This window comes from Kogia breviceps, chromosome 11, assembly GCF_026419965.1.
Source record: "Kogia breviceps isolate mKogBre1 chromosome 11, mKogBre1 haplotype 1, whole genome shotgun sequence".
NCBI classification, from domain to species: domain Eukaryota; kingdom Metazoa; phylum Chordata; class Mammalia; order Artiodactyla; family Physeteridae; genus Kogia; species Kogia breviceps.
Genome location: NC_081320.1, coordinates 35811811 through 35825989, shown reverse-complemented (window position 1 = coordinate 35825989; position 14179 = coordinate 35811811). Strand labels below are relative to the sequence as shown.

The window sequence follows — 14179 nt, the reverse complement described above, 5'->3', positions numbered from 1 at the left end:
TTTCCAACGATGTACACTACATCTAATAATCTTGGCTGAAGCTTCAATCTTGTTTTGATTGCTTTTCCATTGAAAATGATACCTCTCCTTCAACTCCCCCATGTCTGAGAAGTATAAAATCTTAGAACGTATTATTACCAAAGGGGAAACGCGGGAGGAGGGATAAATTAAGAGTTTAGGATTAACACATACAAACTGTGATGTATAAAATAGATCGTCAACAAGGAACTTCTGTATAACACGGGGAACAACATTCAATATTGTGTAATAACCTATAAGGGGAAAAATCTGCAAAAGAATACATAACTATATCTACATCATCTATCAACGATAGATAAAATGTAACCTAAAGGAGGTCGATGGTGAGCTCTTCTGCCCTGAAGATTTCAATCATCTAAAGCTCGGACTCTGCCTACTGCCCAAGGCCCTTAATGATCATACATGTACCCATAGCTTAAAAATTTCCCAATTTGGGGTTCGGGGAGACACTGATTTGGAAAAACCTGGTGTTCTCCTTACATGAAAGGGGCTCTACCTACAGCTAAAACATGCCTGACACCCAGAAGATGGTACACCGTTTGATCGGGAAGAGTTTGGAAATGACACGTCATCTCCTCAGCTCCTGGTAGTCGGGTTCACCCCTGCAGCCTTTTTTCTAACAAGCTCCCCACTTGCAGAATCAGCACATTTAACCTCCTGTTTTGTACAGTTAGGAATTTGTAAGGAGGATGAACGGGAAGAGGGGGAACTAATGAGAGACCAGCTCTAGGTGTTTGGACAGGCACATGCCACCCTAATTTCCAATCAGGAAGAAGAATTAACCAAAGGCTCAGCCTGCCCCCTGGAACCACAATAGGGCGTGTAGCAATCCTGTGGCTTTGTGGCCAGTTCCCAAAAGAGGACTTAAAAATGGAGCTCAGGAGCACTGCAATTCACAAACCTGCAGGGTTATAAATGATAACGATCTTCCAAAAATACACTGAGGTAAGGCAACGAAAAAGATTCGAAAGCAAGGCAAAATTTCAGGAAAAAGTTTTCAAGAGGTATGTTGGAGTCGCCTTTAAAGCACATGAAAAGTGGCAGAACTTCGCAAATGATGCAGTTGGCCAAAACATATATTTTTCCTAAATATATTTAGCAAAAATGCATACACTCTTTTTGGCCAACCAAACAAGCAGGACATGCAAATCAGCACTACAAAGAAGTCTCACTTCCCATCTGTCAAAAGGGCGATCCTGGAAAAGTGTAAAAACCAGAAATGCAGGACAGGCCATGGAGAAAAGGGAGTCTTGTGACACTGATGAGCGGGATGTAAATTGCCAACGGCCACTCTGGAGTAGTGTATGGTGTTTCCTAAAACATCTAAAAAACAGAACTACAATGCATAGGGCACTTCCACTCATTGGCGTATATATTCAGAGAACCAAAAATCGACAGAACACGGGCACCTCAAAGTTTAGGGCTGCTTGGTTTGCAAGGACCTCGGCTTGGGTACACTGAAAATATCCTAGGAAAGAGAAAAATGGGTAAACAAGTTGTGGTACTTATGTACAATGGAATATAACTCAGCCATGAAATCAATATCATAAGGCTACTAACAGCATAATGAGTATATTTAGGAACGATGATGTTAAGTAAAATAAGTCAGACAGAAAAAGAAACTTATGATAACATATCACTTACCGGGGGTTTCGAAAAATTGCTACACATGAACTGAATTACAAAACAGAACACAGAGTCACACATTTAGAAAACACACTTATGGCTGCTTAAGGGGAAAGGTGAGGTGGGGTGATGCATAAAACGAGAGTTTCAAGTGAGCACAGATACCGTTCCATAAACCAAATATGTAATAGACATGACCTACTCATTGCTCAATGAAGTGGACTCAACACATCCTATTCACTGCAGAAGACTACATCTGCCTAGTAAGAATCTTAAAAAGTATTTATTGGGCTTCCCTGGTGGCGCAGTGGTTGAGAGTCTGCCTGCCGATGCAGGGGACATGGGTTCGTGCCCTGGTCCGGGAAGATCCCACATGACATGGAGCGGCTGGGCCTGTGAGCCATGGCCGCTGAGCCTGCACGTCTGGAGCCTGTGCTCCGCTACGGGAGAGGCCACAACAGTGAGAGGCCTGCGTAACGAAAAAAAAAAAGTATTTATTGATATCTCTCTGTAAGTGAATCAGCTGGGTGTAAAACAGCATAAACACAGCATTGAAAATCAGCTGAACCCCATTAAAAAATAAATTAAAAAAAATAAAAATTAAAAAAACAAACAGTGAAAGAGAGAAACATTCTTACAAAATTCTTTCAGGGGCTGTGATGAAACCCTGATTGACCACATCTAGACACACAACTGGATGAGACATAAGGCTGGACACTCTTGGGGCCAAGAGGATTGGTGAGGTTGGGTGAGCAAATGCAGACCCTTTAAAGTAATACTGCGTGGTACCCATTCCATGGGTCCCAACTCTCCAGGTTCAAGGGAATCTTCCTACAGCTAAAACATGCATGGGAAACTCATAGGATGGTACATTGTGTGATCGGGAAATGTTTCTAAAACACATCTCATTTTTCATCCCTGGTGCTCGGGTTTGCCATTCCAGCCGCTTTACTAACAATCTCCGCACTTGGAGAATCAGCACCTTTATTTAACCTCCTGTTTCGTACAGTTTGCAATTTGTCCAGAGGATGAACGGGAAGAGGGGGAACCAATGAGAGACCAGCTCTAGGTGTTTGGACAGGCACATGTCACTCTAATTTCCAATCAGGAAGAAGAATTAACCAAAGGCTCAGCCTGCCCCCTGGAACCAGAAAAGGGCCTGAAGCAATCCTGTGGTTTTGCGGCCAACTCCAAAAAGGCGAGTTGAAAAATGGAGCTCAGGGGCACTGCAATTCACAAACCTGCAGTGTTATAAATGATAACAATTGTCCAAAAATATACTGAGGTAAGGAAATGAAGAGGATTTGAGATCAAGGCAGTATTGGAGGAAACAGTTTTCAAGAGGTAGATTGGAGTCGCCTTTAAAGCACCTGAAAAGCGGCAGAATTTCAACAATGATGCAGTTGGCCCAAAAGGGCGTATGCGGTTTTTTCCTGAATATATTCAGGGAAAAAACGCATAAGCCCTTTTTGGCCAACGAAACAAGCGGGCAATGCACATCAGTAGTACAAAGAAGTCTCACTTCGCATCGGTCAAACGGCCATCGTGAAAAAGTGTAAAACCCAGAAATGCAGGATAAGCCATGGAGAAAAGGGAGCCTTGTTATGCTGGTGGAAGGGATGTAAATTGCAAACGGCCACTCTGGAGAAGTGTATGGTGTTTCCTAAGACATCTAAAAAACAGAGCTACAGCGCATAAGGCACTTCCACTCATGGGCGTGTATCTTAGCCCCGACCCTGTGGCGGAGTCTGGATCCGGGCCAGCCACCGCCAGAGCGTCTGGTGTGCCGCTGCCTTCCAGAGCCGCCTTCTGGCCGCCCTAGCCCCGGCCAGGCCGGCGGGGAGCGCCCCCTCTGGCGCGCGCTGTGGTGGGAGGGGCCTGAGGAGGTGGGGGCCTGCAGCGGTGCCCGGCCGGGGCGGAGGCGGCCTCAGCCCCGGGCGACTAAAGGAGAAGGCGGGGCGGGAGGCAAAAAGCGTACAGCACCCAGTATTCTCAGGTGGTCTCCCATCCAAGTACTAACCAAGCCCGACCCTGCTTAGCTTCCGAGATCAGGCGCGTTCAGGGTGGTATGGCCGTACGCAGGGTTGGGGACTGCAGGCTGCCTCTTGAGGCCCAGCTTCTCTGGCCCGTGCACCTTACCGCCAGCCCCGCGGCCAGCCCGCCCCGGCAGGGCCCCGCTGCCCGCCCAGCCAGGGGAATGGAGGTCTCGGGTACCGCAGGGTGGTGGAGGGGTTGGCGACCTCCCAGCCCAGGGCGGGAGGGACCCAGCAAACCCTTTGGCGCTTGGCGCCCCGCCCCAGATCCCGCTCGTCTCTCACAGGGATGTGGCCCCGGAACATGTCCGGGGACGTGACAGGAATCATCTTAGCCAACTCAACCCCAGACATTGTGCTCCAGGATACATGCTATGTAGTAGCACACTTCCATGACCTAATGTCCATGGGAGCAGTCTTCACTATTATGGGAGGCTCCTACACGGATTCCCACTATTCTCAGGTTTTACAGTTAACTCAGCATGAGCAAAAATTCACTTCACAAGTATATTTGTAGTAGTAAATATGACTTCCTGCAGCACTTTCTTGGCCTCTCAGGGATGTCACTACGTTAGTCTGTGTGCCCTGAGGCACACACAACATGAAATATTTTGTCTTTAGGCTCATTCATCTCAGTAGCAGCAGTAATGCTAATACTCTTCATATTTTGAAAAGCATTTGCATCTAAACAAGAAGTCTTAGCAGTGGAAACTCCTACTCCTAACCTAGAATGGTTACACAAATGCTCTCCACCATATCCTATGTTTCAAGAATCCTATCTATGTAAGTGTAAAATAAGGAAGGACTCAAGTCCTTTTCAACCAGTTTCAAGCCAACACCATAACAATTATGCCTTTCTCAATAAATGAGATAAAAGTAAAAAGTAATGTAGATTGGTCAAAGTTAAATCATAGGCTAAAATCCTGTATATCACTATGGCATATAAATTTCATCTAGGTTCTCAAGATACAACATCACCGATTATGGAAGAACTTTTACATTTTCATCATCACACATTAATAGTGATTTTTAAAATAAGTTCTCTAGTCCTCTATATTATTTCACTAATATTGACATCTAAACTAACTCATATACATACAATAGATGCACAGGTAGAGAAAATGTGAACAATTTACTAGCCATTATTGTCATCTTAATTGCCCTATCATCATTGTAAATCCTCTACATGATACATGAAATGAATAACTCTTTCAAACCATAAAAAACTATGGGTCAGTAATGATACTGAAGCTACAAATACACAGATAATGAAGATTTAAATGTTGACTTCTCTGTAATCCCCACATCGGAGCTAAAACCAGGAGAATACTAATAGAAGTCAACAACCGAGTAGTTAGAGATAGTCATTGAATATTAGTTTCATCTGAAATTGTTGTACGCTCCTGAGCTGTTCCTTCTCAGGCCTAAAAAGAGCTGCTATCCCAGGACGCCTAAATTAAAGAATCCTAATACCAACAGGACCAGGCCTATGTTGTGGACAAGGGAGCTCGTTTTTGTGAGTTCAAGACTGGACAGAGTGATATGGCTGAGATATGGAGTGAATCTGGAGCCCATGGGGATGCACTTTGCAAGCTCCAGGATAGGAATGGGGCCTCTAGGGTGCCACGCCACCCACCATGCCCTCCCAAGCAGGATCTTGGCAACATTCTCTGTCAGTGATGAGGCAGCCCTAGCACTTGTCACGCCCTGATGTTGTGTCCTATGTGGGCCCCATGCTCTTGGGACCACACCCCACACTCTTCAGGTCCATGCTACAGGGTCCTTCGTGCCTCAGGAGTAGAGACCACAGAGCAAGCAGTTCCCGCCCCAACCAGCAGGAGGAGGGGAGGAGAGCAAGGGCACCAGGGGAATCTCACTCAGACAACAACAGCCCAGCGGTGCCAGTGGGGGCAGTGATGATGCAGATGAGGCACAGACCAAGAGATGGGACCAGAGGACCCAAAAGGCAGCTGGTCAGGTCCTGGCTCATCTGCACCCTGGACACCTTTGTCCCTCATACACCCCCTTCCTCATACACCATCTCCTTAAATGCAAATTCTTCAGATGCAAACAGGCAGAGCTTCAGACTGAAAGTCAGCTCTTCCAAAATGACCCGTGAGCAAACACTGCAGGATTCCACTCCAGTGGGTGCCCTGGAGTCGACAACTCAGGGACTGAAGTGGATATGGGGGCCAGGGCAGCGGGAGGGAATGGAGAGGGAGACTCTCATGGTTGTGGAATTTGGGTTTTGCAAGATGAAAAGTTCTAGGGGTGGTGGTGATGGCTCCACGAGAAAGTGAATAGATCTGATGCCTCAGAAACGTGCACTTAAAATGGTGATGATGGTAAAGGGTACGTGACGTGTTTTATTTCACTTAAAATAAATTCTTAAAATTATGTCTTGTTAATTGAGATTCCATTTTGACTCCTCTTCATCACAGATGTTGGAGGCCCAGACACAGTTTCCTACCTTAGGGGCCATCACGGTACCCTCACAGAGCATGTGGGAGACCATTCTTAGGGGGGGGCGCTAGTCTGTGCTCAGCTGACCTCTGTCCAGGGGGACCCAGGCTGTGGTGACCCCCATAGATTAGGCATATGATATGCTATGATATTAATAGGATACCACCAAGTGTTGTCACTCACCAGAACACAGAGTAGCAGCACACTCAAACATGACTGACCTCATATGATTGTGACCAGATTAAGAGAAGTAAAGGAACCACAGGTTAACTAGGGCAACACCGTTAATGCAGTTTGGAAATCTCAAAGGGGACAGGACGCAGTGCAGGCAAAGAGCACATATGCAGTCTCCCCGTACATGTGATCCTGACCCATGAAGATGTGGTAAGACGCACACAGTCCCCGCACCCTATACCTGGGGTCACACATCCACACTCACCAGGGTGACACACCTCCCCAGACCCTGCACCTAAAGTCACACCTTCTCTCTCAACAGGTGACCCCTCCTCTCCAGACACCTCCACCTGGGTCACATGTCCATAGTCCCAGGGTGACCTCACCTCCGCAGACCCTGCACCTGGCGTCACACGTCCCCTTGGTCAGGACACCATGGCTCTGCTGGTGGCTCCCCTAATGTGGAAACAAGCTGGGTTCCTGGGACCTCCTGGGATGGGAAAAAGTGTCAGGTGGGTCTCCTCTCACCACACTTGTCCCAGAGAACTCCTCTTTTCCCTTTGGTTCTGTGTGATTTTAACTGTTTTTAAAGCTTTCATGCTAGAGTTGAACACACGACCTTGGTGCTGGCAGGCTCAGTCCTTTCTCGTCTCACCTACATATTGAGAAAACTCACAGGGCAGCAGGGCTGAAAGCCAAGGGGCAGCTCTGGACACTGCTGAGTAGGGACAGTAGACTGGAAGGAGAGGTCAGCAGCAGCCTCAGCTGTTACCCATCGGCCTTTTGCCCACTCTGAGGTATCCGGCAATCAATTCACCAGCTAAACCTGCCTCTCTATGCACCATGTACATGCTGGTGAATTGGAATTATTGCCAGGTAGCCCTCCTGAGGATTCTCCACGAGCCCCAGGGAAGGTGAGCCTTGCAGGGATTAAGACGAAGGCCCCGACCATAGCACTGACCCTTGGGAGGACCAGGTCACCACACTCAGAAGAGAAGCTGTTATGTAGACAAGCCCACCTGAGCTCCAGACCCCGGACATCTAAGCACTGACCTTCAGATGCAGGCATGGAGCTTCCCAGTGCTGAGGCCAGGCCGGGTCTCTACCCAGGTCCCTATAGTCCTAGCACAGACATGGTCAGGTCGAAATGTTATCATAGACAACACATGGTTAGCTCTAAACATAATCAGTAGACGGGACATGCAGAGGTCTAAATGTACCACATAGACAAAACTTGATCATGTTTAAACTAGCTTAGGGCTGATCTCATAGGAGGTACAGATCATACACATGGGTCTCTCATCTTTGGACACCCACATCAGGAAACTGAACAAAATCTTTGTCATTAATCATTTCAACAGGCAAAACAGAAATGTTACCAATTTCTCTGGCCACCTGATGGTCAGGATCCACGGGTGAGCCGTGAACTTCTTCTTATAGTGCAGCCCAGTCTGCTGCAAGGACAGACAACAAGTGGCCTGATTCCAGCCTCCCAGGCTTCCAGAAGGAGGTGGCCACACTGGAAGCCCAGGCAGGACAGTCCTGCATGTTCCGGGCCGGGAGATCCGGTCTGTCCATTCCGCTGGCCGATTCCAGGCAGGGCGCTCAGGGCCGCTGAGAGCCCTGCACTCAGGTCCTGCTTCCCTGCAGCGTGTGCGTCTGTGTGTGTGTGTAGAGGGGGCGGTGGCTGATGGCTCCCATGGCTTCCGGTCAGGTGACCTCATGCCCTGGGGCTGACAGCCAGCATGGACACTGAGCTGTCTTCGAAGGGAGGCACGGGGAGAAGTAGGGACACAGAAGCCATTGGAGAGGAGAACCCACCGTGGAACTCCTTGCACACTGGCTCGCCCCACCCAGGGACCCGCCTGCCCATCGTGGGCCGCAGGTCACACCCCAGCCCCCCACTCCTGAGGGCAGGGCACCTGCTCTTCCCACAGCACAGGGTCTCACATGAAGGAGACCCAGTGGGGACTGTCACTGTCACTGCCCCACTCCTGATACTGTGTTTGGGGAGAATGAACCCCCTTGACTGGGCGATGGGACCCTGTGAGGAAAGAGGTGGCGGCCCCATCCAAGTCGGGGCCTGGCTGAGAGATGGGAACACAGGAGCCAACTGCAGGGCCTGGAGGCCAGGCTAACTGGAGGGGCACCCCCAGCCTTGGCTGGGCTCTCCAACTGTGACATTGTAGCTTTAGGGGACCTGGAGCAAGTGAGTGAATGTAATGGGGGTCTAAACTGGACCCTGAATGGGGCTTAAAGAAGGTATGAAGGATGTTACTGAGGTAGTGACAGTCATTGGAAGACTAACTCTGTGTCAGGCCATCCTGCTCCATCCATTTAAATCCCTGAGATCTGTGACCTTTACGTGGCTATGCAGGATTGTTAGAGCAGGTACGTGTGGACATATCTGGAGCACAATTCAGTCTGCAACCAACTTGCAAGTGGTTCCAGCAAACACAAAGGTGTGCACGCAGGCAAGCGCAACACACACACAAACATATGCACGTGCACAGCACAAATATATTCACACACTAGCATATGAACACACATGCATGCATATGCCCATACACACACTAATGTGTGCAAGTGCACATAACTATGCACATGCACAGCATATATATGCAAACAGTCACATGCACACGCATAGCGCACACACACAGGGAATACAGTGAATCGGTAAAGCATTCATTCCTGGACACAAGTGAAGCTGACATGTATTTTTGCCTTTTCTTAGCTTTGATGTTTTTCACAATAAAAAGTTTATGAAAGGGGCTTCCCTGGTGGTGCAGTGGTTGAGAATCCGCCTGCTGATGCAGGGGACATGGGTTCGTGCCCCAGTCCGGGAACAGCCATATGCCACGGAGCAGCTGGGCCTGTGTGCCATGGCCACTGAGCCTGTGCGTCCAGAGCCTGTGCTCTGCAACAGGAGAGGCCACAACAGTGAGAGGCCCACGTACCACAAAAAAAAAAATGTTTAAGAAAAAAGTTAATGGCAAATGACTTTTTTTGCGGTACACGGGCCTCTCACTGCCGTGGCCTCTCCGTTTCAGAGCACAGGCTCCGGATGCGCAGGCTCAGTGGCCATTGTTCACAGGTCCAGCCACTCCGTGGCATGTGGGATCTTCCCAGACCGGGGCACAAACCCGTGTCCTCTGCATCCACAGGCAGACTCCCAACCACTGCGTCACCAAGGAAGCCCACAAATGACTTTTGATTCATAGGACTTTCTGACGTTATTCCACAAATATTATGACAGGAGAAATGAATATAGATATTACATGTGTCCACTAATGGATGAATGGAGAAGAAAAACATGGTCTATCAATACAAGGGAATGTTATTCATCCTAAAAAGGAAGGCAATTCTGACACAGGCTGCAGCAGGGATGAGCCTTGCAGGCATTATGCTCAGTGATGGAAGATAGACACACACAAAAAGAAACAGTGCTTGATCCACTCATACAAGGCCCCTAGAGCAGTTGGAAACATAGAGACAGAAAGTAGGATGTTGAGTTCTAGGGGCTGAGGGAGGGATGATGGGGAGTGTGTGTTTAAGGGGGACTGTTTCAATTTTGCCAAATGAAAAAGCTGGAGGACGAGGCGGTCAGGTTTGCACAACAGTGTGAATTACTTCTTGACCCTGAAACGTGCACTTAAAAATGGTTAAGATAGTAAAGTTTACGTTATGTGTATTGGACCACAATTTTTAAAACTTTTATAAAACTATATGAAATAGTCCATGAATACTACAAGATGCACAACTTCTCTAACACCTGAGGGATTAAAACCATAAGAAAAATACTGTGCATACACCTACCAGAATGGCAGACATGAAAGACATAGTATCAAATATCAGCAGGATGTGGACCAATGGAAAGCCTGGTACGCAGCGGGGGAACGCAACCACTTCTGAGACAATCGGGCCTCAGATAGCGAAGTCCCTGCACAACACAGACCCGCAGTGCTCCTCCCAGCTGAACACAAACCCACCAGCCCTGCACCAGAACACATGGACATGGACTCCGCAGCCACAGGAGCCAAACCTGAAAGAACCTGAAGGCCACCATAAGCGGATGCAGAAATGAACCATGCACGCCCCTATGAAGGGATACTCCACAGCAATGGAGTACATTTTGTTTAAAGGTAGTAAAACTATAAAAATTATTTTTGAAAAAAAACTATATTCACAAGATGAAAGAATCTATAGTTCTGGCACCTAGGGATTGTCAAATGCTCCTAAAAATGGATTGTTGTGGAAATGTTTATTATAAGGAAATTGACATATTCTCTAGGAAGGATGGCGTGAACGGGCCTGCTACATTTTCTACATTGAAGACATATACAGGTTTTGATTCTACTTCTGTTAAATCAAGTGGGGCTTCATTGGATTTCTGCTACTGCGGAGATAATCAAATTCTGGGTAGGGGTCAGGATAAAATTAGCTATAGGTGTTCTTGTGTAATAATTACTGTTGAAAGTGTAAATGATCCATTTATTAGAAAGACTGAGAATAGGATAACTGCTACATTACTTCGTATGAGATTGTCTGTGCTATTGTCCCTAGAGCTCCAGTGAGTGAGTATTTTGAATGTGAAGCTCATCCAGATCTGAGGATGGAATAAATGGCTAGGTGTGATATGACTAATATAAATAATATGACTACATTCATATTAATTAGTGGATAAAATATGGGAAGAGGAATTCATTTTGTGAGAGCCAGGGTTAAGGCTAGCATTGGAGCAATAATACATAAATAGATGATGTTGATGGACATAGTGGTTCTTTAAAAAGTAATTTGAATACCTCAGCAATGGGTTGTAATAATCCATGGGGGCTGATGATTTTTGGCCCTTTCTGGATCTGTATATAGCCAAGGATTTTCCATTTAGTTAATATGAGTAATGCTATGGTGAATTAAATTGGGTAATTTGTGAAAGAATGTTGATTATACACATATTCTTAAGAAGAGGACTTGAACCAGTGCACATAAAGGTTTCCGTATTACATAAGTGTCGGGCTCTGCCACCATAACAAACCCTGATCTACAGTAAGGTATGTATAAATTAATTGAATGTAGATTATATCATCATTTAGTTTGAAGTCATTTTGTAAAGTAAGCCGAATTGCTCTTGTCCTTTCATACTGGAAGAAATCTGCAATAGACAGAAACCAACAAGGATGACTCCAGTGTGAACTCAGATCACGTGAGAATTTAATCGTTGAACAAAGAGAAAATTAATAGCAGTTATACAATTGAAATGTCGTGATCCAGCATCAAGGACATAAACCATATTGCCGATAAGAACTCCAGAATACAATTCCACTGTTATCCCTAGTACAACTTGTTCCATTGATCAGTGTTTTAGAAGAACAGGTGATAAACCATTTTGACTAGTTGGTCTACATTTTAATCACTCAGAGGTGGGTTTATTCTCCAAAAAATAAATGGCGCACGGGCTCAAGACGCACCGGGTTCAGTAGTTGTGGCACTCTGGCTAAGTAGTTGTGGCCCACAGGCTTAGTAGCTCGGTGGCACGTGGGATCTTCCCGGACTGGCGATCCAACTCGAGTGCCCTGCACTGGCAGATGAATTCTTAACAACTGCAAGACCAGGGAAGTACCAGAATCGCAGTCACCCTTCTAATATACCTTAAGCCCAAAGAATCCATGGAAAATTGTTACAGAAAATAAGACAATAAAATATTGTAAGGACTCTAACAGAAGCAATAGTACTCAGTTCATATAGACACATCCCAAGCAGTTCCGAAGTATATTAAAATGGAGGCTGCAATTTAAAAGGAAGATGAATTATACCCACAAACTCCCAATCTCTCCTGAAACGTTGCAATCTGAAACCCTATTGTAGGAAGCAGAAGATTCCAGGAGACATTCTGCCAATGAAGGACTCTAAACCCTCTGGTTGGAGAAGGAATTCTGGAAGGAAGGTATCCTCACCCAAGGAGAGCAGGTTGCTATACTTCTCTCACATCATATCCCTGTAAAATTCCTCCCGATCTTGGTCCAGGCTTTCTCACTCCTCTTGAGAGAAATCGATGGCCACATCCTGGAATATCAGCAGTCCTTGAAATTAAAAGTACACATGCCCTGTGGCCACGGAAAGAGTTCATAATGTGACCCAAGAAGAAAACAGCAAGTTAAGAGAACTGGTTTTGATTTAGAAGAGTGTCTTCCATTATTCAATTATATATATATATGTGTGTATATATATATATATATATATACATATATATATATATATATATATATATATATTTTTTTTTTTTACAAAGTAACTTTCTCTACCTTATGTCTAAGTACAAGAAAAGAGTATGGCATGTGATCCACAAAACCAGTATAGAGACTATACTTATCTGGAAAAGAAATGATAAAATGATGGTTTCAAAAGAGGCATATGCATTTTTGAGTCTTTTATTTATATCAAAGTGGATAAAATGTGTGTATTTCTCAGACAGAGAACACATGTCGAGGTAGAAATGTACCTTTCAACTCTTCACGGGTATACAAGTTCACTGGAGAGATTGTAAAAGTGCAGATTGTGTTTCAGTAGGTTCGGTGGGCCTGAGTTTTATTTTTTTAACAAGCTCAATTTAAACTAGTGATGTCACAGTCTCTGATTCATTAAGGACAATTGTGAAGAGCAGAGACATAATTAGAAACGTAAAAATTCATATTTAACTTTGAACTGAGAGTTTTATGGATTTTACACATTTAATAGGATAGTAAGCACAGCAACAACAATCATTTGTGATTATTTACTATAGACTATCTTTCTAACATTTTTGTGTAGGATTCCAGGAAAAAGGCTTGGGCTGTGGCCACAGTGGGCGGGGCCCCAGGCCGGGCACCTCCAGGACCCCGGATGGGGCCCCGCAGTCCTGGTGGCTCCTGCCCTGGGCGCCCCCCTCCCTCCCGGAAGGCATCAGGTCGGAGGGCCCCATCCCCTGCGCCCAGAACAGAGTCCGCGTTTCCGCAGAGCTGGAACTCCCTCCTCGGGGTGTCTTCCCTCAGCCGTCAGGGAACTGCCCTGGAGCCTGAGGGGAGTGCGGCCTCACTGAGGCTGCCGGCTCTGAAGGGGCCCTGGCAGATGAAGTCGCGACAGTCGTGGGGACGGCGGGCCGGGTAAGTGGGCGCGGACCCTCCGCCTGGTCCAGTGCCCGGGATGCCGCGCAAGACCAGTTTCTGAGGGGCAGGGTTTTGCTGCCACCCACCGCTGCTGTGCAGAAAGAGCTGACCCCAGCGTCCGGTCCCAGGAAACTTTGGTCCCTCCTCTCGCCCCCACCCTCGGCCTGGCTCACGGGGTCTTGGGGACGTGGGGAGGGGCTCGGCCTGAGCGTCCTGAGGGGAAACAGGGCAAGGGAGGTGCAGGTTCCAGCTGCGGCCAAAAACTCCTCCCGAGGCTCACAGGCCCCTTATTCAGCGGAGCCCCTCTGCACTCCTTCCTCCCTGAGCTAAAGTACCCTGGGGAGCAGGCAGGGCGGGGGACTGGCACAAGTAATGGGGAACATCCAAAGGTGATTGTTAACTAAGGAAAACCAGCTCTCCCAAGGTGAGGAATGCAGCGCTTTTCTTTGTATGGGAAGATGCCAGAGTCTGGGCTCACTGAAATCCTTCCTTTGATATGCACCTCAGCTCTCTGGGGCCAGTATTCTGTATTTGCATATGCTGAGTTCCTCAGGGCCCGCCAGCTCCCATTGGAGGGCTGCAAGTGCTGATGACTGTGAGGTCCTTTGTTTACTGAGATGGCAGGGAATATTCCCTTTCTCACAGGCTTGAGGGGCAGACAGTAAAAAAGAGTCAGAGAGTCTCACTCGGCATGTACTTTGG

General features: G+C 47.0%; 1 protein-coding gene and 1 pseudogene across 1 annotated transcript in view; both read right to left on the bottom strand.

The window, feature by feature from the left end:
• Positions 1 to 3483: 3483 nt before the first annotated feature.
• Positions 3484 to 14179, bottom strand: part of LOC131765159 (polycomb protein SUZ12-like) — a 125472-nt gene continuing 114776 nt past the window's right edge. Inside the window, 1 exon segment of the mRNA XM_067006907.1 lies at positions 3484 to 3606. Within this exon segment, the coding sequence (XP_066863008.1) occupies positions 3484 to 3606 (123 nt within the window).
• Positions 3637 to 3745, bottom strand: LOC131765996 (5S ribosomal RNA; annotated as a pseudogene).